Here is a 24,811-nt window from a genome sequence, read left to right as displayed (position 1 = left end):
AAACTTGGAAAGTCAAGGTCTGCAACGAAGTTTAATCTTAATGATATTGGTAGAAAAGTTTCAAAGATCACCCTGTCCCAACATGAGCAAACCATGTAAAAAAACCAGAATCACAACAGAATCAGCTGAAGGATCACTGTGCCACTTATCACAGAATTCACAGAAGAATTCAGCAACAACTACAAAAGTATTTGTTTCAACAGCTGAATGATTCCTCTGGGCCCCATCCAGGAAGGCAGATTCTCTTACAGTATACGCAGCACCAAGATCCTTCGTCACTTAAAACTCCCCATGCATAGCTACCAAATACATTCTGCGAGTATAGACCTATGCTTTAAACATAGAACTGTGAAAGGCAGCTTCCAAGATCCACATTTTAGCAGAGAAAATCAACAAGCATTTGGCTTTTATTAGACTGTGGGTGAAGCAAGGTGAGATGGGTTGTATAATTCTATTCTTCATGGAAGTACTGCCATAATAAATCTGTGGAAAGCAAATTGTGGCAAGAACCATGGATGAAGCCAATAAATCTGATTTCAAGTCACTTGAACAGCATTCATTAAATAAAGGTATGTTTTGGGTATCAAAAAGTACTGAATAGTTTCTACAGTCACCACAAAGCAAGGTGTCTACAACAGGGGTGGAGAACACACCAGACCTCTTTACCCAGACCTCAGGAACCCTCCCCAGGCCACATCCCTCACCAGTTCTGCTTTGTGCCCCTTTCTACTGTTTTAATATGGTTGAAATGTGTTCTTCAACTATGATAATACTTTGTTTGCCTGGACAGAAAGATGGTTTTTGTATGGCTGAAATTTAGCCTACTGAACAAAGGGTTTACCCTGTCTTCTTTTATGTCTGGCCCAATGTTAGAAGTTCATATATGAAAGCTATGAGCCACAATAATCCACCAACACCATACAAATCAATATGGCTAACCTGATCCAAAACACCCACCCACCTCACTCACACACGAAAACAAAGATCACCACAGCCAATGACAAACAAACAATCACACCCTAGGTCAATCCCAACCTCTCTCACCACCAAAGGAACACAAGTGAACAACACAAGCAATGCTGACACCAAACTCTACATACATTAAGCATAATAGAAACATCGCCACCCGACCCCACCCCCATCCATCTTCCCTCCTTCCACCCCCCTTTCTTTTTCCTTCCTTTTTTTCCCTTTCTTATTTTCTCCCTAATGCCTCAACAAATGAAACGGATTTGTAAAAATGTTACATGGGAAAACAAAACAAAACGAGGCATTACACTTACTTCTGTAAAACAAGAAAATCCTTAATAAAATGTTTTTTTAAAAAAAGCTATGAGCCAAATGGCTCCTGGAACCTGGGTTACAGGCGCAAAAACAGAATGGCTAGTCGCCATTTCTGCCCCCCAAAAAACTATGGTTTGGTATTACATCTCAAGCAGCCCACTGTGTCCCACTGTAATCTTTGAGATATAGGCAAAGCAAGGAAGTCTGAAATAGTCAAAACAGACTGAACATTAAACTAGAGAAAGCAAAAAGTTATAATTATATCATTAACAACTAATAACTCCAGACTCAAGACAACTTTGGTCCACTGTACCCAAATATACACTAACTTGCAAACTTTCAAGCTTATGGATTACTAACTGCTCATCTTTTTAACATAAAACTTACAACACAATCCTATATGTGTCTACTCAAAAGTTAAATCCACTAAAGTTCAATAAGACTGACTTCCAGGAAATTGGGTAGAGGGTTGCAGCCTTACCATGAAATCTAATGTCACAGGAACAGAGGATGTTACTTTATACTACATCAGACCAAGGGCCAATCTGCAATATTATGAATGCTGACTAGTTCATCTAATAGATTTCTCTACCTGGAAACACCACAGACTGAACCCAGTAGCATATGGTGGTGTGGGCCACCAGTGCTTGCTTACTTGACCTTCTGGCAGGTAGGTTATCTCTGTTTACTGTGGGGAAGAGTGGGAGGGGCAAAGCAGTTGAGAGGTTAGAACTGCCTAAATGTACTGGAAAGAGCATCTTATTTGGCTCTGCTGGTGTGCTTGTACATAGCCAAACTACCCGCTGCTTTGTCCCTCCCAGGAACCAGCAGCAACCCACCTGCAAGGTCAGGTAAGCCCCACTCCCCTGTCTGCTAGCGAATGAACTAGGAAACTTTTGTACGTGAGGCAGGTGCTCTATTACTGAGCTACATCCGTTCCTGACTTACAATTGAAATGCTACCTAATATACTGGTTCAGTAAAAAATAGTTACCATATACAGTTAAAGTTGTATCTAAGCGATACTGGGTGGTTTATGAAGGAAGATTAAAAAATCCCACTCCCCCACCCCCCACCCCCCCCCTCTCTCTCTCACGCGCGCACACACACACACACACACTATTCTTTTAAAACAAGACATGTAAAGAAGATGGATCTAACTATAACAAAACTGAGACACGACATTAAATGGTTAAAACAATTGGAAACACTAAAGTTCTGAAATTATGGATTTGTGGGCAAGTCAGAAATTGTTGGGCAGTAATCAATTTTATAGTAGGTTAGAAACCAATTACCTTGCCAAAGTACCAAAATCTAGAGCAAGATCTTCGAGCTGTGTCAGTTTCTAGCCACCTTCCAAGGAGCTCATGTGATTTTTTTTTTTAGATTAATTTATAGTGGCCAGCTCCTTGATGCATATGATGGAATTAGAGAAGAATGAAAGAAATTGGAGGGTTCATTGACCTTTTGAGATATGCTAGATTTAGATGATAAAAGAGCGCAAAGGAATCAGAATCTTTTGATCCATAAAGAATGTAAAGAGATAAAACTGGTCAACAAAAGGGAACCCAAAGCAATAAAACCTACTGGTCCTACCAGAGCACCCTTGTTGTTTTAAAAAAACCACAGGTCCTTTTGATGGGTTTAGTGGCATTACACAAACACCCAACAGATTAGCAAATAACTAGCGGGAAATGCATCACACTCAAGCACATCCATCCACACGTATACAGTTCCAGAATACTAGCTGCATTCGTCTGTGACAACAAAATGACAAAAAGTACTTCCTTTATTTAAATTCATGCAAGCACCACGGACAGACAAGTATTACTTACAGGTATAAATCTTGACCCAGTTGTAATGTTCCCATTACTGAGTGCACATTATGGAATGCACAACTTCCATATTAGCACCCCCCCCCCAAAATTCCTGGTTCCTTAACTGGGAGTCTATCTAGCAATAGAGACCAAATAATGCTTAATGTTCAATAAGACTATCAAAACACTTTTTCATGATCAGAGATGGTGCATGCAGCAGTGAGCTGGCCACATAAATCCTACCTTAGCATTAGTAAAAGTGTAACTATTTTATAATCTATTTCAGTGCTCACAACAAGACATGGCACTTAAAAAGTCCAAAACAAAGCACAGCTTTACTTCCTCCACTAGGGAAAGTGAGTAAAAGAACAAGATGGGGTCAGTTGCTGCAAGATAAGGTGCTAGTAACTCTACTGAAACATTCTGGGGTTGGCCAGTGCTTGGTGCAAACAAGCTTAAGCGTGAATTTGGCAGAAGCAGCTCAGCAGCAGTTTAAGGCTGCTGACAGAGATGTTCCATGGCCAATAGCAACTCCTCAGATGTTTTTGCATGTTTCAAGCATGAAACAAAAGCATGCCACAAAGAAGTAACAGCTTGTTCTTCACATCCCAAACCTCTTCTCCCTTCAACAATGATAGTGAATGTTGAATGTGCAAGTGTATGTCTAGAACAAACACCATTAGATGTACTGATGGATAAGTGTTTAATACTTATTGTATTTGTTTAAAAATCAATTTTATTTATATATAGTGGACCCTTGGGTTACGTACCTCTCTGGATACATAATCTTTGGGTTGCGAAAGCAGCAAACCCGAAGTATTTTTCTGGGTTTCACAACTTGTGCATGCACAGAAGCACTCTATCACGCTATGCATGTGCGCAGAAGCGGTGCCGCTGGTTACGGATTTTTCGGGGTACGCACAGACCTCTGGAACGAATTAAATCCCTATCCAGAGGGTCCACTGTGTGTATACAGAGCTCTACAGTCATCATGATGTAGGCAGAGCCTGTTGGAATTTATTTAATAAAATGTATATACCATACCTTTCTTATTTAATAACATGTATATATTTGGCCAAACTGCGGGAGGCAGTAGAAGACAGGAGTGCCTGGCGTTCTCCGGTCCATGGGGTCACGAAGAGTCGGACACGACTAAATGACTAAACAACAACAATATACCACTTGGTAAAGCTTCTAAGTGGTTTAACAAGAATGAAAAGTGGTAAAAACGTAGAGTCACCTCTCAAGTGCTCCTGGACTGAAAGAACATCCCCACTGAGACTTTTCCCAAAATTGCCCTCAAAAATATATGCGCTCCCCCCTTTGCCATGTCACTCTTGGACTTCTTGCAGATTTGCTCAATGGTCAGGCTGAAAGCACATTAGTGACACATAAGAGTACTAACGGCAAAAGGCAAGTCAGAACCTGGGATGCAGCAACTGCCCCAGTGTAACCCACCCTCCCCCACCCAGCATGCTTTTCACCACAGCCCTCTCTCACCTGCATACCAGGCACCTGCATGGCGACGGGGGAGTGGGCCATGGTGATCTCAACCCTTCCTTTGGTCTCTCCTCTCCTCCTTGCAGAGGCCTCTCCTCCTGCTGCCGGGTAACCACCGCCTCTGCTATTACTGCTTCAGCGGCAACGGAGCCTTTGGGTGGAGGGTAGGGGAAGGAAGCAGAGCATTAAAACACCTTCAGCTGCACCTTCGCCAGCTCTGCGGACCTCAACCATCCTCCAGCCCCTTCTTTGGCTCTCCCCCTAGACTACTGGTGCCAGGTGGAGGCGAAGTAATTCACCACAAACACACACACTCCGTTTTAAAGCCACCTCTCTCCCCTACCTCGGCCACCCTTCCGCCCCAACCAATCCCCAGATTTCTTCCCTCTAGGTCCGCTCCTATACCTCACTCTTTCTTCTCAGCCGCCAGCTGCCTCTACTTTGGAGCCCCGGGTCTATCGCGGGGGGAGGAGGAGGAAGACGAGGGAAAGGGCACCCCCCCCCGCGCACTCACTCAGCTGTCAGATTTTCCACTCTGAGGCCTCTATTTTCCCGCCCCCCCCCCCCGCTCAGCCTCAGCCCCATCCTGCCCCCCGCCCCGCACCCTCCACGGAGCTTCCCCGCTTGTGTCGCGTCCCTTCCGCGGCCCACCTCGGCTCTTCTCCGCGCTCCTCGCGCTCTCGCCTTCCGGGCTAGCGGCGTGAAGGAGCCATCGGCCAGGCGGCGGCGGCGGCGGCGGTCGCCCTGCGGCTGCTGCTCCTCGCGGTCTGCCCGGCTCCGTCGGCGGGTGCTGCTGCTGCTGCTGCTGCTGCTCCTCCTCCGCCGGCGGCGGCGCAGCAGCCCATGACCCGCGCCCTCCGCGGGGAAGCAGCAGCGGCTCGGCGGCGGCGGCGAAGGAGGTGGGCGCAAGAGGAGGCGGAGGCGGAGGCCCCGGCGGGCGCCAGGCGGAGTCGCCTCAGGAGGACGCCGCCGCGGCCATGTTGGCGGGGACGGGGGAGGCGGCGGCGGCGGCGGCGGCGGCCGAGGCAGCGACCGGAGAGGCCGAGGCAGCTGCCTCCGCGGGGCCCGAACCCTCGCGCTCTCCCGCAGCTCCCTCTCTCCCTCGCTGGCGGCGGCGGCGGCGGCGGAGAACTCCTGCTTCCCAGTCGGCCCAGCGAGGCAGCGGCAGAGACTGATCCGCGGCCTCCGTCTCCGCAGCGTCACCCTCCGCCCGCCTACGGGGAGGGGACACCCGCGGGGGAGGGAGGAAATTGGGCCGCGGGGGGGGGAATCGCGAGGTGGGGGGGGACGGGGTGCCCCTGTGCGTTTGGGGCGCGTGCGAGTCCTGGGTGAGAATGGTGAGGGACGGGGGGGTAGGAGGGTGTCCGAAATGGGGGCGGGGAGGAAAGGAGGCTGTGAGGCGAGGGGTGAGGGAAGCGGGTGGGTGGGGAGCGCTGAGGGGGAAATAATGGGGTGCTCTGGTGGAGGCCGAGGAGGATTGTGAGCGATGTGAGGGGCAGCTGGAGTGGGGGGAGGGGCAGCTGAGGGGGAAATGGGGATCCATGCTGGGGGGTCGCTGTGGTGGATCGGAGAGCGAAAGGGGCTCAGGTAAACTGGGGTGGGGGGAATTGTGAGGGGCAAAGTAACTGAGGGGAAATGGCAACTTGGGCTGAAGGGGGGAATGCAGTGGGGGGTCAGGTAAGAGAGAATATTGGGGGGGGGGGCTAATGGAGGCCTAATTGCAAATGCACTGGGGAAATCGAGGAAGTTCAGGGGTGGGGGTAAGCAGTGTTCCAAAGGAAAGTGGGGCGCAGAGGCGTGGGTGAATTGGGGTGCTGAGAAGGACCGGAGGTGCAGGGCATGGGAGCTCAAAACAACAAGTTTTAGTGGGCTAAAAGAGAAGCCATGGGGGATGTTGGGGGAGTCGTAGGGTGAACTTCAGGGAAAGTAGGGGACACCCGTGGGGAGAGGGAATCTTTGATTGTGATTATACTCATTGCTTTGTCCAGAGTTACACTGGAAACATAGAGAGAGCCGTGCCCTCAAGGAGCTTACACTCTAAGATGCAGGGAGGGAGACAAGGGTATGAAATAGAAACGCTGAGAAGCGGTCCACTTTGTGGAGGATGGTGAAGGGACAAAGCCTGGTAAAAGCCCTGTTGAAAAGGTGGGTTTTGAGGATGGGGGCTAATGGGGAAACTGGGATCCATAGCTGAGTGAGCTTGGCCTGAGAGCAGTATGGGAGGAAGCTGAGAGAGATTTGGGCCTTTAATTGAGTGAGCTGGAGGGAAGGTGCAGAGCCTGAACTCAGGAGGAGCATAGAAAAAATGGGGATCCAGGGGGATCGAGTAAGGGAAAGCTGAAAGTGTGGGAGCATGGATGGGAAACCTGTGGCCTTTAAGATGTTGGACTCCAGTTCCCATCATCCCCAGCCACAAGAGGCCATAGTCTGGGATGATGGAAGTTGTAGTACAGCTGGAAGGCACCTTGAATGGTACTGAAAGGGAGCACACATCTTCCAATTTTTTTTAATTGGTACCCACAGTGATTTACATGTGCAAAGGATGATTGCATCATATATTTATTTACTGCATTAAAAGTTGTTTCAGTTATATATTCCACGTTGCTCAGGTGGGATACAGGCCTTCCATTCTCACAACAGCTCTGTGTCATAGGTTAGACCAGGGGTTGCCAACCTGCTGGGCGTGAAAGCTTCTGTTGGCGCTCCAGACTCTGAGCTTTCATTTAAAATAGAATTAAGCCCTCTTAGAAAGAAAGTTATGGGGCAAAATTTACAGGTGACTTCCAAGTGATTTCTGTGAGATGAGAGTGGTATGGCTCCCTTCTATTTTTTTTACTTGTACTGAAGAATGCTCTATTGTTATTATATAGCAACAGCATCGGTGTGCATATGCAATCTCCATAATTAGGAGCAGCAGGGTATAGCTGACTTCCCATGGTAAGCAAAAGGTTGTCAGAGGTAGTTGTCTCTGTGATTTTGTGTAATGTCACACACTCCACAGCAGCTATTTTGTGTTATGCCATGCCCCCTTTGTGGTAGTAATTTTGTGACTGGCGCCTCAGCACTTTCTCAAAATTTGAAATGTTCCCAGTAGTCCAAAAAGGTTAGCGACCCCTGGTTAGACAGAGAAACTGGTTACAGTCACATTGGGCTTTATGGCTGAGTGAGGATTTAAACTGCGGTGTGCAAGAGACTTAAATAAGAACAGGAAAATCGACAATGGTTAAAAAAAAACCTTCCCCTTTCCACTTTTGTTTCGTTTCTGCCTAGAAGTAGGGCTGTTGTGGCCCTTGGATACAAGAACATAAATTCCCAATTCCAACCCTTACTCCACCTTTCCTTTCTGATTAATACTAAATGTTGATGGTGCAACATGTTTACTTAGGAATCACTCCCAAATAAGTATGCACAGAATTGTTGCCCAAGCCTAAAAAAACCTGACATAATCTGAGAGGATGCATGAAAATTTGCTTCCTTTCCTTTTTTGCCTGACAAAAAAACATTCTGAATAACTCGAAAGGCTTATATATTATTTCACCAATGTAAATTAAGCAAATAAGACATCTTTTAAAAAGTAAAAAAGAGCCCTGCTGGATCAAACCAAGGCAGGTCCATTGTCTTGCTTTCCTGGGTCATAAACCAGATGCCTCTTAGGTTTAAGCAGCATACACACAATATAATCTACATTCAATGCGCACTGAGATTTCTCTCCCCCCCCCCCACCTAATCCACACACAATCTGGACCTTTTGCACATTTTATGCCCCTGAAAAGCACTTTTTCACAAACTAGTTTCATTTCGAAAATAAAAGCTCAATGCAGATTGATTCTGCAATTCAGGTAGGTAGCCATAGTGGTCTGACATAGTAGACATATATATATATATATATATATATATACATATTGTCCAGTAGCACCTTAAGAGACCAACTAAGTTTGTTCTTGGTATGAGCTTTTGTGTGCATGCACACTTCTTCAGATACTTTTTCTGAAGAAGTGTGCATGCACACGAAAGCTCATACCAAGAACAAACTTAGTTGGTCTCTAAGGTGCTACTAGTCAATTTTTTAATTTTTATATATATATTTCTATTGATTCTGCAATGCATTTGAAAATGGACAGAGGTGGTCCCAGTATACTTTGCCCAATGCTGTCGTATGGAAGCATGTACCAAGATCGCAATTGCCACTTCTTCACATGTGCAAAGAAGAAAGGGTGAGGGTTTTCAAATGCGTATCAAGTAACCACACACATCTTTGTGGACAGCACGATCTATAATGGAAAGAAGCACATTGTGGACAAGTGTGCACTCAAACTACTAGTTTTTGCTTTAAATGGATAAATATGTACACAGACTTAGGGGACCATTGTTTGGATGAAGCCTGCAACCTTTTTTCTGTAGCAGTTCCTCAGCAACTGGTGCTCGGTGGCATACTGCCTATGAACCAGGAGTGTACCACAAAATTAATCTGGATATCTTTTAAGAGGGCAGTAAAAAATGCAACTAACGCCTGAATTCTATCAGCAACTCATGGCTTAAACCAATACTGTTTACATATCTCAGAATTATATCAGTTAAGCCTATGCACTACCACACAGGATTTTTCCAAGTTCTCAAAGGTATTAAAACTTTCAATTTACTTTGCTCCCTTGCCATCCTGTAATAACAAATTTGTTTGCAGTCTGACTGAACTAAAAGCATAATATCCCTTAGTCATCTGACAAACTGTCCTTATTTCTCTCTCCCAGGTAGACCATTTTGTGATAAATGGTTTTGAGGGCTCATACTATATGCAATATTTACACATTTTTAAAATAATGAAACCATTGAAAAGTAGGTGTTTCTAAAATAAAACCCAGTCTTAATTGCATTCTGCAACATTTCAGGAAATTCAAAAGTACCCATTCATTGGATTTCTGAATGTCCATTGAGCTACTGAACAGTCCTTGACTGTTTTGAACCCAGCAATCTTCAGCTGATCCAGACCCAGAACCCACCTCGGACACCCAACCTACAACGTAGAACTTTCACTTTCAATTAGTACTAATAACACACATTGCTAATCCTAAAATGGCAGTTAAGAGGAATACTGTATACATAGCGTTACCTTGGTACTACTATTACCAGGGATATTTTGCCCCTTATGTCACCTTTCCTGTGTATATAACGGGATACATAATCAAAAGAACGGGGGAGGACAGGCAAAGCCCGCCTTGGGAAGCAGTCTCTGTGCCACAAATTATTTTTGTCCAGTAGAAGTGTTGCCTATCTAACCCTCTTTCTGGTACAGCAGCACAGGCAGCTAGCTTCCTTGGTGAGTTTTCTGTTGGCCTCCTTGTAGCTTCAGGTTAAAAGCAGCTTTAAAAGCAGCAGGAATGTTGTGTTTATTACTTTTTTTTTTGGGTAAAGTTTTAAATTATTATTTCATTTTATAATGTATATCAAACAAAGAACAATAATAATAGACAAAAATTAAAAGAACAACCAAAACTATAAAATAGGCACATAGAATTAGTAGTTGCACGTCTTAGAAATAACAAGTCTTTATTGCTGTTGTCAATGCAATAGCAAGTTGTGAGAACGTAAGAGCCCTACTGCATCAGGCCAAGTTTTTGATTTTTGAACAGATGTAGGCCATCACAGTCCAGTGTAAAAGAATAATTATAAATATTTCAATGAACAAACAAATAAATGTAGAACAATGCTCTGAATTTGCACATCAGCTGCTAATGCAGTATCTTGGTCCTCATGATGGATATGGCATTACAATATAAAGTTTGTATTTCTATTCTCACTTTGAAAAACTGCATTTTAAATTATAGAGTTGTGTCCTCCACTTTTCTACCAAATTTAATTCTGATATCTGATATTAGAGGGTGTTACTGCATTGTGAACAGACACACAAATAGAATGTGCTATAGACAAATTAAAGGCCACTTGCTCAGTAATGTTATTTGGGGATGAAATAGGAGAATCAGGAAATATTGATCTAGCCTATTCTGATCCCACCATAATCCCACACTATTAATTAGTTGGGGGTATGCTATCCTGGAACCTTAATTGTGGACCAAGGACAGAAATTGTCATCTTTCAGCCTTGGAAGGAAGTGACCATGTCCTCTTGGGGTTCATTATGCAGAGGAAAGGGAAAGCCGAGTGTAAGCAGATGTATACTCTGGAATTTAGGAAAGCTGATTTCAAAAAGCTTAAGGAAATGCTGGGTGTGATCCCATGGTCAAAAATACTCAAAGAGAAGGGAGTTCACAAAGGATGGGAGTTTCTGAAAGGTGATATATTGAATGCAGAATTGCAAACAATTACAACAAGAAAGAAAGTTTGGAGGTATCTAAAGAAACCGGCGTAGCTATATAATTAGTTTTTAGATGACCTGAGATTTAAAAGGGGATTTTATAATAAGTGGAAGAAGTGGCAAATCATGAAGGAAGCCTATAAATGAGTATCCAAATCTTGCAGGGAAAAGATCAGGCAGGCTAAAATTCAGAATGAGCTCAGGCTTGCAAGGGGTGAAAAATAATAAAATGTGAAGCAAGAAGAAGAACAAGCAATTAGGTCAGGCTTCCTCAACCTTGGCCCTCCAGATGTTTTTGGCCTACAACTCCCATGATCCCTAGCTAGCAGGACCAGTGGTCAAGGATGATGGGAATTGTAGTCTCAAAACATCTGGAGGGCCAAGGCTGAGGAAGCCTGAATTAGGTCCGCTGTGTTGAGAAGCTGGAGAAATGCTGAGTGATGACAGAGAGAAGGCAGAAGAACTGAATACCTGCTTTGCCTCTGTCTTCACCTGAAAGGAAAACAGTCCCCAACTTGGTGATAATACAATAAATGATGCAGGCAGGGAGCTGCAGCCCAAGATAGGAAAATAGGTGGTAAGGGAACACCCAGCTACTTTAAATGAATTTAAACCTCTAGGAACTGATTAACTATATGCAGTGGTACCAAAAGAACTTGTAGATGTAATCTCAGAGCCCCTGCAAATAATCATTGAGAATTCTTAGAAAACAGATAAGGTCTCTGTGGACTGAAGACGGGCAAATCTTGTCCCCATCTTTAAAAATCGGGGGTGGGGAGAAGACCCTGGCAACTACTTGGTGTTGATACTAAGAAAAGTTTTTGAACAGATAATGAAATGGTGCATGATGGCTTAGAAAAGAATACCGTGATTTCTAAGATTATGAATTTCTCAAAAGAAGTCATGCCAAGCCAATTCATTTCTCTCCCTCCCTCTAGCGTTACAAGCTTCCTGGACCAGGGGAATACTATGGATGTCGTGTTTGTTGATTTCACTAAGACTTTCAACAAAGTCCCCTATTTTCCCTTGGAGAAGCTGATAAAATGGAGGCAGTGGAAGACAGGAGTGCCTGGCGTGCTCTGGTCCATGGGGTCACAAAGAGTTGGACACGACTAAACAACAACAATACATTGTTACTTTTAGGTGAATTTGTAGATGGTTGACTGACCAAGCCAAAAAGTGTTCACCAGAGGTTCTGCATCATCCTGGAAAAAAGTGACAAATGGATGCTCATCAAATTTGCGGCTGACACCAAACTGGGTGGGGTAGCTAATACCTCAGAAGATAGGATCAAGATTCAAGATAACCTTAACAGACTGGAGAACTGGGACCAAACTAACAAAATGAATTTCAATAGGGACAAATGTAAGGTTCTAAACTTAGGCAGGAATAATCCACTTGCACAAGTACAGAGTGGAGTACAGCTGACTCGCCTTGTGAAAAGGATCTAGGGGTCTTTGTAGAGCACAAATGTAACATGAGACAACAGTGTGATGCAGCAGCAAAAAAAATTTAATGGGTTTCTAGGTTGCATCAATAGAAGTCTAGTCCAGATCCAGTAATAGTCCTGCTCTATTCTGCCTTGGTCAGACCACACCTGCAATACTGTGTCCAGTTCTGGGCACCACAGTTTAAGAAGGATCTCGTCAAGCTAGAACATACGCAGAGAAGGGCAACCAAGATGATCAAGGGTCTGGAAACCAAGTCTTATGAGGAACAGTTGAGGGAGTTGTGTGTTTTGAGAAGACTCTGAGGTGGTAAGATGCCTATCGTCAAATACCTGATGGGTTGTCACATGGAAGATGACGCAAGCTTGATTTTCCCTACTCCAAAGGGTAGGACTGGAACTGATGGCTTCAATTTAATATTGATGGCTCCAAGTAAATATTAGGAAGAACTTTCTGAGGGTATGAGCTGTTTGACAGTGGGAACAGACTACCTTAAAAGGTGGTGAACTCCCTTTCATTTGATGTCTTTAAAAAGAAGTTGGCCATCTGTCTGGGATTATTTAGCTGTGATTCCTGCATTGCAGGGGATTGAACTAGATGACCCTTGAGGTCCTTTCCAACTTTACAATTCTATGATCTGTCAACGATCGCTCAAGTCCAAGAACTGATTACAGAAAGTTAGACTAGATTATCATTGAATGCTTCTTGAAACTGTTCAGTTGTGGCAGACCTAACACTAATTGCTACTGAGTATCGGTGATAAAGAGGGTGGATTTAACTACAGAATGATGATTCACCATGGTGACTAACAATCCAGAAGCCTGACCAGGAAATCAAGTCATAATTTTCACCTGCCTTTAAAGACGTATTTACAGTAATAAATTATGTGCAAATTGTCTCCAAACCTTTCTTAAATGATCCAGCAGTCAGACAATGGAACTTACTACAAAAGGGTCTGAATGTGGATAAAATTTTGGCATAAATGCAATATATTAATAGTAGATTCCAAGTCTGTTCACAGCCCCTACAGCCTGAGACTACTTTGTGGAAGCATGATTTAGACATGAAATATTTACACACCAACTCCAAACAGAACCAACTGATAAACATTTAATTTTTGTTAGGTGACTTTAAAAATATGCTTCACAAATTGAAACCTCAGTTCAATTTATTCATTGCCAGGAGGCTTGTACCGCAGTGGGTTTAAATAAGTTGTTTCAGGATCTATATAATATATTTTACTGGGTCACTTAGCACTGAAGACCATAGGAAGCTTTTTTATTTCATGAAGTTCTTTGCAACTTAGAAGTTTGCCACTTTTACCAAAATAATTGTTTCAATAAAAATTGAGACATATAATTTTAACTATATTAAGTTTGATAACTGAGGCCCGGAGAACAGCTATACACAAAACAGATACAGTTTTTGTATAATGGGAAATTACAAGGGAGTAGTGGGTTTTCCCCCCCAAATGCCTATTTAAAAACTCAATGTGAAAAAAAATATTGATGGAATTCTCACCCCTGTTCACAGATGGTGACACCAAACTACAAAAGTGACTTGAATGTTGATATTTTACCTCTAGAAACACCTGCTCCAATCCTGCCCAAATGAAAGCTCATTATATCTATTGTATAAACAAGGAGATAAATGCCTACTTGAGAACTGGTGAGTCAAAATGAACTCCAACAAATCAGCTCTTCTTCCAATATCGTAATATAGCTTGCCTTTTCTTCCCTCTTCTGAAACTAGGAGGTGGCTGAGCTAGTATTTGAATTTGAACGACAGAAGTATGCCCTGAACATGCGTATCAGATTTTATTTCAGTGCCACATGATAGCCAGCAGAATGTGCAACTGGTCCACAGCTCTCTTGAAGACAATTAAGTTTTCAGTGAACCAAAATCTAGGTTTTCAAAAGTTTCCAGTGTTACGGAAATGACAGGGGTGGGGCACATCTTTAAAGTTGTTACAATGTTACAAATATTATGTCAATGTATCTTTTCAACTTGACAGCTCAGGAAAGATACCTAGTTTTATAAATTCATATAAAATCAGTAGTTTGACCGATTCTCTTCATTCCAATGCCATTTTGGCGTTAGAGGAAAGGACTCCTTTACCTTTCTCTCCTGCCATAATCCCTCAAGCGTGAGGGCACATACACAACCCCCTGGGTGCTCTTATACAACAAACTCTACAAGAAGGAAGATAAACAAACTGGACTTTTTTTGAAGTAAGGAAAGTTATAAAAAAAAATGCACAGGGAAGTGGTGGGATTACAGTTGCAGCATCATATAACTCCCAGCCAAAAATAAATTGGGACACTCTGAACAACAAGCAACACGCCAGCTAATAATATACTGACAATATTTTTATAACACTATACTGTTTCAAAATTCATAAACAGAAGACATATAATATGTGCATGGAGTCACAAACTAATAAGAATCAAATAAATGTTCCATAAACAGGAATGGTAGGAGTGGTAAGTTGCTGTCAAAGATCACTGAAATGGAGGCAAAATGCCTTTCCACAGTCAATATCCTACAAACGTGAGATGCTGGGTGATGCAAACATCGCAATAGGGTGCTCCAAGCACAGCAGCAGACTACAGTTCTTCCAGGATAATGAACTGTTTCAATGATAAATCTTCACCAGCAAATTAATAGTCCCCAAAGTACATCAAATGGCCATGGATTAGCTATCACTAAAAAATGTAGTAAGCTGATGGTGTAAAAATAAATTGGAATCAATATTCAATAAACAACTGCTGTCATGTGACCTCTCTGCAAACCAATTGCAGTGAATGCTTAACATGCAGGTCATCTAGAAGTGACCCTTGTGCAAGGCTGGGCAGCCTCAGGCTTTGGGACCAATGCAGCTTCACCAGGCCTTTTTACCTGGCCACACAGCCTCAAAGGCCAAGCTTTGCACCCCAAGTGGTTTTTTGCTGGGGTGCAACATGTCCTTCAACTCTTGCTTACCTGGATGGAAGATATACAGGGGTGTGCAACTGTGTATAGAAACTACTATATTGCATAAATGTAAACTTTATATTCAAGCTCTGAAAAAGTTTGTGTCTGGCCCTGCCCACCTCTGGCGCATGGTTCCCAGAAGGTTGCCCAAAAGGGAATTCATGTCTTGGGGCTGAACAGGTTCTTCATCCCTGCCTTAGTGGAATGTATTGCTGGGTCAATGTCTGTGGGAAACACTGTGTGTGCATGTGCCTCCCCAGTACATTGTGTGAAGCTTTGGTGATGCACGACTGCCAGAAATTCCTTGCTGGAAAAGTCGCACCCTTTGAAAGTCCTCTTTCTGGAAAGGTGGCGGGGGCAGGGAATCACCAAATTTGAAATTAAAGGTGAAGATTCTTTTTGAATTAACCATCTGCTTTATTTTTTTCTCCTTGTGCAAGGTCTGTGAGATTTAGACCTGTCAGCAGCCTCCGACATGGTTGATCACGAACTTTTGGACCACCACCTTGCTGACGTGGGGATTCAGGGTACAGTTCAACAATGGCTGCGCTCCTTTATCTCAGGTCAGGGACAGAGGGTGGCGCTAGGGAGGGAGTTGTTGCCGTGGCACTCCTTGGTGTGTGGAGTCTCGCAGGGTGCAATCCTTTCCCCAATACTTTTAAATATCTTTATGCATCCCCTTGACCAGATTGTCCAGAGCTTTGGGCTGGGTTTTCATCAATATGCTGATGACACCCAGCTTTATTTGTTGATGGACGGCCGCCCTGACTTGGCCCCGGACACACTGACCAGATGCTTGGAAGCTGTGGCTAGATGGCTGCGTGGGAGCCACTTGAAGTTAAATCCTTCGAAGACAGAGATCCTCTGGCTGGGTCCGGATGACATGGGGTTGGGGGGCGAACTCCCATCTTTTGTGGGGGGCTCAATTAGTGCCAGCGCCTTCTGTCAAGAGCTTGGGTGTAACCTTCGATGCCTCCCTTTCCATGGAGGCACAGGTTGCACCCACAGCAAAAGTGGCATTTTTCCATCTCCGCCATAGTAAGCAGTTGGTCCCTTACCATTCTCGCCCTGATTTGGCCACAGTGATCCATGCAATGGTCACCTCCAGGCTTGACTACTGTAATTCACTCTACGCGGGGCTGCCCTTGAAGCTGACCCAGAAACTCCAGCGGGTGTAGAATGCCACGGCAAGGCTCCTTACGGGGTCCTGGCCGCAGGATCACATTCAGCCACTGCACTGGCTCCCGGTGGAGTACTGGGTCAGGTTTAAGATGCTGGTTTTGACCTTTAAAGCCCTATGCGGCCTAGGACCCATGTACCTACGGGACCGCCTCTTCTGGTATGCCGCACAGAGGACCTTAAGGTGATTAGATTGGTCTCAACTAGGGCCATGGCCTTTTCAGTACTGGCCCCGACTTGGTGGAATGCTCTTTCACAAGAGACTAGGGCCCTGCAGGACTTGACATCTTTCTGCAGGGCCTGCAAGACAGAGCTGTTCTGCCTGGCCTTTGGTTTGGACTCAGTCTGACCCTTATGTTTCCCTCCCCTTATGGTTTTGATCTATGGGCTATTATTAAAATGAGGCTGCATTTTAAATTGTATTTTTAACCTGTATTTTAAATTGTGTTTTTTTTCTCCTCCCCTATTATGTTTTTATTGTAATTTTATGGGTGTTAGCTGCCCTGAGCTCGGCTCTGGCCGGGGAGGGTGGGGTATAAATAAAATTTTATTATCATAATCATCATCACCATCATCATGGCACAGAACTGTCTACATGCAGGACAAGTTTAGTCACCCAGGGCTTCCTGCTTCAGAAGCCACTTTGTTTTTATGACAGTTTAACTCTCTTCCACTCCTCCATTTCACTTTCAGCTTCCTCCAGCTGCATTTCTGACTCACTCTACAAAACATTTTGCACAGTGGCTGCCTCGTGTTGCGAAGCAGGAAGTATAATCATCTTGACACATGTCTTGGGGTTCCTCCTCTGCTCCCACTTCAAATAGGTGGTGCTGTTTCACACTTAAGAAGAAGGGGCTGGGGAAGAATGTTCCTCTGTTGTCTTAGGGCCTCATGCGCTCTGGTAGGCTCACCTTGCTTCCTCTTGTCTTTCTCACTCCATAGCTTCCGTGTGTCTACTCAAGAAATAAAACTCTCATATTCTTGAGTGTTTGAGGCTCTGCACTTCCCTGCCCTGCAATGCATTTGTCTGGCTTTCAACCCCATTTTACATCAGATTAACCGGTGAAAGATGCAGTTAAGAAGTATAATCAATCCACTATCAATATAAAAACCAATATTAGACCTAGTTATTAGATTAGATCTAATCACATTTTCCACTTTCTAGTAGAATCTCCCCACCCGCCTCCAACTGCCATCATGAAAATTGCTTGTGGACTATGGGAAAGTATATGCAAGCAGTATCTGCACCACACAACTGCAATAAAAATATGAAGAAAGAGCACTAACATTTACTACATCAGAATTCCTGAATTACTGTAGTATGTGATCAAAGAAACTGGCAATATTTAGTGGGCCTCTTCTGCCCCCTGGTGTCTAATCTTTATACAACAATGTGCAACAAATTGCCTATTTCTGACTTGGGGGATTACTGTATAAAGTAGCTTTTGGAAGCTTTGTTGTTGTTGTTGTTTAGTCGTTTAGTCGTGTCCGACTCTTCATGACCCCCTGGACCAGAGCATGCCAGGCACTCCTGTGTTCCACTGCCTCTCGCAGCTTGGTCAAACTCATGCTGGTAGCTTCGAGAACACTATCCAACCATCTCGTCCTCTGCTGTCCCCTTCTCCTTGTGCCCTCCATCTTTCCCAACATCAGGGTCTTTTCCAGAGAGTCTACTCTTCTCATGAGGTGGTCAAAGTACTGGAGTCTCAGCTTCAGGATCTGTCCTTCCAGTGAGCACTCAGGGCTGATTTCCTTAAGAATGGATGGGTTTGATCTTCTTGCAATCCATGGGACTCTCAAGAGTCTCCTCCAGCACCAGAATTCAAAAGCATCCATTCTTGAGCAATCAGCCTTCTTTATGGTCCAGCTCTCACTTCCTTACATCACTACTGGGAAAACCATGGCTTTAACTATATGGACCTTTGTCAGCAAGGTGATGTCTCTGCTTTTTAAGATGCTGTCATCGTTTTTCTCCCAAGAAGCAGGCGTCTTTTAATTTCGTGGCTGCTGTCACCATCTGCAGTGATCATGGAGCCCAAGAAAGTAAAATCTCTCACTGCCTCCATTTCTTCCCCTTCTATTTGCCAGGAGGTGATGGGACCAGTGGCCATGATCTTCATTTTTTTGATGTTGAGCATCAGACCATATTTTGTGCTCTCCTCATTCACCCTCATTAAAAGGTCCTTTAATTCCTCCTCACTTTCTGCCATCAAGGTTGTGTCATCTGCATATCTGAGGTTGTTGATATTTCTTCCGGCGATCTTATTTCCGGCTTGGGATTAATCCAGCCCAGCCTTTCGCATGATGAATTCTGCATATAAGTTAAATAAGCAGGGAAACAATATACAGCCTTGCCGTACTCCTTTCCCAATTTTGAACCAATCAGTTGTTCCATATCCAGTTCTAACTGTAGCTTCTTGTCCCACATAAGAGATTTCTCAGGAGACAGATGTGGTGATCAGGATCCCATTCTTTAAGAACTTGCCATAGTTTGCTGAGGTCGACACAGTCAAAGGCTTTTGCATAGTCAATGAAGCAGAAGTAGATGTCTTTCTGGAACTCTCTAGCTTTCTCCACAATCCAGCGCATGTTTGCAATTTGGTCTCTGGTTCCTCTGCCTCTTCTAAATCCAGCTTGCACTTCTGGGAGTTCTCGGTCCACATACTGCTTGAGCCTTCCTTGTAGAATTTTAAGCATAACCTTACTAGCGTGTGAAATGAGTGCAATTGTGAGGTAGTTGGAGCATTCTTTGGCACTGCCCTTCTTTGGGATTGGGAAGTAGACTGATCTTCTCCAATCCTCTGGCCACTGCTGAGTTTTCCAAACTTGCTGGCATATTAAGTGTAGGACCTTAACAGCATCATCTTTTAAAATTTTAAATAGTTCAGCTGGAATACCATCACTTCCACTGGCCTTGTTATTAGCAGTGCTTTCTAAGGCCCATTTGACTTCACTCTCCAAGATGTCTGGCTCAAGGTTAGCAACCACACTACCTGGGGTGTACGAGACATCCATATCTTTCTGGTATAATTCCTCTGTGTATTCTTGCCACCTCTTCTTGATGTCTTCTGCTTCTGTTAGGTCCTTACCATTTTCCTCCTTTATTATGGTAATGTTTGTACGAAATATTCCTTTCATATCTCCAATTTTCTTGAACAGATCTCTGGTTCTTCCCATTCTGTCGTTTTCCTCTATTTCTTTGCATTGCTCGTTTAAGAAGGCCTTCTGGTCTCTCCTTGCTATTTTTTGGAAATCTGCATTCAATTTCCTGTATCTTTCACTATCTTCCTCACATTTTGCTTGCCTTCTCTCCCCTGCTATTTGTAAGGCCTCGTTGGACAGCCACTTTGCTTTCTCGCATTTCCTTTTCATTGGGATGATTTTCGTTGCTGCCTCCTGTATAATGTTGTGAGCCTCCATCCATAGTTCTTCAGGCACTCTGTCCACCAAATATAAATCCTTAAACCTGTTCCTCACTTCCACTGTGTATTCATAAGGGATTTGATTTAGATTGTATCTTACCGGCCCAGTGGTTTTTCCTACTTTCTTCAGTTTAAGCTTGAATTTTGCTATAAGAAGCTGATGATCTGAGCCACAGTCAGCTCCAGGTCTTTTTTTTGCTGACTGTATAGAGCTTCTCCATCTTTGGCTGCAGAGAATATAATCAATCTGATTTCGATGCTGCCCATCTGGTGATGTCCATGTGTAGAGTCGTCTCTTGTGTGGTTGGAAAAGCGTGTTTGTGATGACCAGCTTGTTCTCTTGACAGAACTCTATTAGCCTTTGCCCTGCTTCATTTTGAACTCCAAGGCCAAACTTGCCAGTTGTTCCTTTTATCTCTTGATTCCCTACTTTAGCATTCCAGTAATGAGAAGAACATCCTTCTTTGGTGTCATTTCTATAAGGTGTTGTAAGTCTTCATAGAATGGGTCAATTTCAGTTTTTTCAGCACCAGTAGTTGGTGCATAAACTTGGATTACTGTGATGTTAAGAGGTCTGCCTTGGATTCGTATCAAGATCATTCTATCATTTTTGAGATTGCATCCCAGTACAGCTTTCGCCACTCTTTTGTTGACTATGAGGTCCATTTCTTTTACGGACCATTTCTTTTACGGGATTCTTGCCCACAGTAATAGATATGGTCATCCAAACTGAATTCACCCATTCCCATCCATTTTAGTTCACTGATGCCCAGGATGTCAATATTTATTCTTGCCATCTCATTTTTGACCACATCCAACTTACCCAGGTTCATGGTTCTTACATTCCAGGTTCCTATGCAATATTTTTCTTTACAGCATTGGACTTTCCTTTTGCTTCCAGGTATATCCGCAACTGAGCGACCTTTTGGCTTTGGCCCAGCCGCTTCATCAGCTCTGAATCTACTTGTACTTGTCCTCCGCTCTTCCTCAGTAGCATGTTGGACGCCTTCCAACCCGAGGGGCTCATCTTCCAGCATCATAACTTTTATATGCCTGTTGTCTTTGTCCATGGAGTTTTCTTGGCAGGGATACTGGAGTGGCTTGCCGGTTCCTCCTCCAGGTGGATCACGTTTGGTCAAAACTCTCCACTATGACCTGTCCATCTTGGGTGCCCTGCATGGCAGAGCTCATAGCTTCTCTGAGTTATTCAAGCCCCTTCTCCACGGCAAGGCAGTGATCCATGAAGGGGTTTTGGAAGCTACCTAGCATGATAATTATAAAACTAAAGAGAGGTGATGTGTCCAATTCCAATTTAATTACTGTAAATGGTTCCTAAAAAAGAATGACTGATATGGATAGTGAAAATAATTGAGGGGTAAAAAGGTAAAAAGAAAGCTAGGTAAAGGTAAAGGACCCTTGGATGGTTAAGTCCAGTCAAAGGCAACTATTGGGTTGCCGTGCTCATCTCGCTTTCAGGCCAAGGGAGCTAGCATTTGTCCACAGACAGATTTCCAGGTCATGTGGCCAGCATGACTAAACCACTTCTGGCGCAATGGAACACCGTGACGGATGTCAGAGAGCACGGAAACACGGTTTACCTTCCCGCCGCAGCAGAAGTTATTTATCTATTCACACTGGTTGGCTTTCAAACTGCCAGGTTGGCAGGAGCTGGGACAGAGCAACAGGAGCTCAGCCCTTCGCGGGGATTTGAACCGCCAATCTTCTGATCGGCAAGCCCAAGAGACTTAGTGGTTTAGACCACTGTGCCACCCATGTCCCTAATTGAGGGATAACCACTATATCTGCAGTGCAGTATGCAAACTGTCAACTTACACTCTGAAGTACACTTTTGCTACTTGCTCTTATGGTGCTGCACCCGTCTAAACCCTACAAGTAGCCAAATATTTATTTTAATGAAGAGCAGCACCATGAAATATCCCCTGCTGTTATGGCAAAGCATAAGCAACTCCAAGGGATTTCAAAATAGCATCAAACATTTATAACTCATCTATTGTCTGGGGACCCAAGCAACTGGTTTATATCACCACCCAAAACTGCCATCAGCATGGTGTGCAGTTACTGTATTTGGTAGACTAAAATGAAACAAAACAGCGGAGAGATGAATTGGCTGGGCAGACAAGTGAAAACATGGATAATTTCACTAGGCCAATATGGCACTAGGCAACAGACACGTACTTGAACATCTGTCCCTAGAAGTACATGAGACGCTGTCCCACTGATACAGAGTTATTTTAACCCTTGGTCCTCATGTCTAGCTGATCTTTGCACTTGGCATTATGGTGCAGGAAAGAGGTGTATAGCTCAGTACACTTCTTTCTTTTCTTTTTTTTACCTATGAGGAAATTTGGAGTGTGTCAGTTTATCTCTTGTTAAAGGGACTGCCCTGCATAACCATGCTTCTTAATGTGCACTTCGGGAAGGGATGTGGGGGATGTGCACCTTCTGTTTAAGCAGCTTCTTAAGAGTTGCAAGGCACAAATGGGGAGAATAACTGGGGAAAGTTCTGTTGCGCAAGCAGAAATCATTGTGCTGACAGAATTAGTTGATGAATACTGATAAGAACCTCACTGCCGCCACCTCAGGAATCCTCATGTCGAGTTAGGTGATGATATCTTGAGAGTAGGGCTGGACAATACCTCGGGTACCTCGGGTTACAGACACTTCAGGCTACATACGCTTCAGGTTACAGACTCCGCTAGCCCAGAAATAGTAGCTTGTGTTAAGAACTTTGCTTCAGGACAGTTTCAGGTTAAGAACAGACCTTCAGAACGAATTATGTTCTTAACCCAAGGTACCACTGTATCTCAATATATATCCAGTTTAAAGTCCATATCGTGATATCAGTTTCATAATTTTTGACCTGGCAAAATATCACAAATCAAGATGTTTGTGCACGCACTATGCAAAATTGCAATTTGGGGAAAAACATGAAGCTAGCCAATGCTTCTCTCAATTCCTCCAGCCCAAGGCTACAATTCATCCTCAGGATTGCAGGTGCCCCCATGCAGACATGTGACGTTGCACGCTGCGTTGTGGCGGCTGGCGGCAGCTCCTCTTCCTCCTATCTACAGCGAACAAAGCACCCTTTTCTGCTGGAGGGGCTCAGACACAAAAACAGAGACTTAGCCTCTGGGTTCGAGCCCCACCCCCTGGAAAAGGATGCCTTGCTGCAGAGGTTGGAGCCTTACTGCTTCTCTCTTGGAGGCAACGTCACTGCCACCTGCTGGCTTTTTTCATTTGCTTTGTGGGTGCCCAGCCCCCCCAATTATATTATTGTGGGTGCCCAAGCACCCACACCCCCCTGGAGTTGGCACTTACAATGCAGCCCGTTAACTCTGCTGGCTCAGCTCTCCCCTGTCTCCTGCAGGGGGCAGCAAATCACCAGAACAGGTGCCGGCAAAAATCACAATGCAGGGAAAACCGTGAAGCCAGCCCATATACAAAGTGCCATCCTTATTTCAGACATTGTGATGTATTGGTATATCACAGTGTTTAGCTGGTGATATATCATGATGCTGTAAACCAGATATCGCCCGGCCCTACTTGAAAGGCAGCCAAACCTTTGTCAATAATGGGTGAAGTAATGTGAAAGTGACGCTTCAGTCCACCATCTTGAAAATGTTGAACAAGATCACCGCTTCCATCTTGGGAACCTTCATACCAAGTTTGGTGACAATATCTCAAGGTGTCCGAACCTATAGGGACCCAAAGGGACAACCCACTTTCAAAAATATATAGCAAATAAACTGCCTTGTGAATTTGTTGAAATGAGAATGCAGGGTATGTTATATAAATAAATATCTGCCCAAATTTCTCTTAATAGTCAGATCCACTGGCAAACAGAGGAATAGATAGATCAGTCACTGAACAATGAGTTAATCAAACTACCAAGAGCAAGTATCTGGGCCAAAGGAGGCAGGCGTGGAGGCTGCTGTGTTAACACTTCATGGGCAGAGTCAGGAGGCAATAAACAGTCAAGAAAAAAAAATTCCACAAACTTGCAGGGACACAGAAAACAGGGTTTTTTAAGCAGCAGAGACATCAGTCTATTAAAAAAATGTATTTATTCATTCTTTATATAAATAGATCTTTATAAAAAAAAACACACCAGAGCACACAAATATTCCAAAGTGTACAACGCTTGGGCAAAAAGGTCCCTTGAACTTGTCTAACAGTTTGCAACAAAAGGACAATTTAAGCATCAATTCAAAGATGCTACAGGAAGTCCTTGACACGATTTTGGCCAGCATAACGTCAGAGGGCTCAGTCCTTTGGGTTGTGCATTTGTTGCAAAAGGAGTTGTGTGGGCCTTTGCATTCATAAACTGTTTGCAAGTCTTCTACCATGACATGCTTGTGACAAACACGACAGGCAAGCTAAGACTCCAAAAGCAAGGCATCAAGCCCTGAGCCAAGAATGAAAGCAAGCATCACCAACCGAGTCATTCCACTAAGTTCTCTCCTAGCCACAGTGGAAGGGACATAAGTAGTTTTTGGTTTAGCTTGGAGAAGCTCACTAGAACAAAGTTTGACTAGGCAAAAAGACAAGCCTTGCAAGATTTGTTGTGAACATTCCTGCTGTTCAAGTGTCAAAAAAAAAAAAAAAAAAAAAAAAGGAAGCAAAAAAATCAAAACACCTGATAGAAAGAAGTAGTCCTTCAGAATTGAAGCTGCTTCACAAATGCCAGTGTAAGATTTTTTATCTTCACAGTTTTCGGTTGAAAACATTGTCAAATGAGGAAGGCCATTTGATTCCTGTTGTCTGGTTGGTCCAACAAGTTGTTGTTGCTATATATATATATATATATATATATATATATATATATATATAAAATGCTTTAATGTTGTCTGCAGCAGGGC

General features: G+C 43.9%; 1 protein-coding gene and 1 long non-coding RNA gene across 3 annotated transcripts in view; one reads left to right on the top strand and one right to left on the bottom strand.

Annotated features, from left to right (window-relative positions):
• The window catches only part of STK26 (serine/threonine kinase 26), a gene marked incomplete at its 3' end in the record, with an annotated part of 50,698 nt that extends 44,861 nt beyond the window's left edge, over positions 1-5,837 (bottom strand). The window contains exons 1-2 of one of the 2 annotated variants that reach the window (XM_080990401.1): positions 5,252-5,837; positions 4,601-4,751 (exon numbers count right to left, since the gene is read on the bottom strand). In XM_080990401.1, coding sequence (XP_080846527.1) covers positions 4,601-4,642 — 42 coding nt within the window. In that variant the 5' untranslated portion in view covers positions 4,643-4,751; positions 5,252-5,837. The remainder of the gene's footprint in view (positions 1-4,600; positions 4,752-5,251) is intronic. The other variant, XM_080990400.1, reaches the window with a different exon arrangement.
• Positions 5,838-6,164: 327 nt separating this feature from the next.
• On the top strand, positions 6,165-13,255 carry LOC308468313. The gene is made up of 2 exons (XR_013981555.1): positions 6,165-6,745; positions 11,848-13,255. It is a non-coding gene; the product is annotated as an uncharacterized lncRNA (long non-coding RNA).
• The last annotated feature ends 11,556 nt before the right edge of the window (positions 13,256-24,811 follow it).

The sequence above is a fragment of the Podarcis pityusensis genome (genome assembly GCF_964106645.2).
Source record: "Podarcis pityusensis genome assembly, chromosome: Z".
NCBI classification, from domain to species: domain Eukaryota; kingdom Metazoa; phylum Chordata; class Lepidosauria; order Squamata; family Lacertidae; genus Podarcis; species Podarcis pityusensis.
This window is presented reverse-complemented; position numbering and strand designations above follow the sequence as displayed.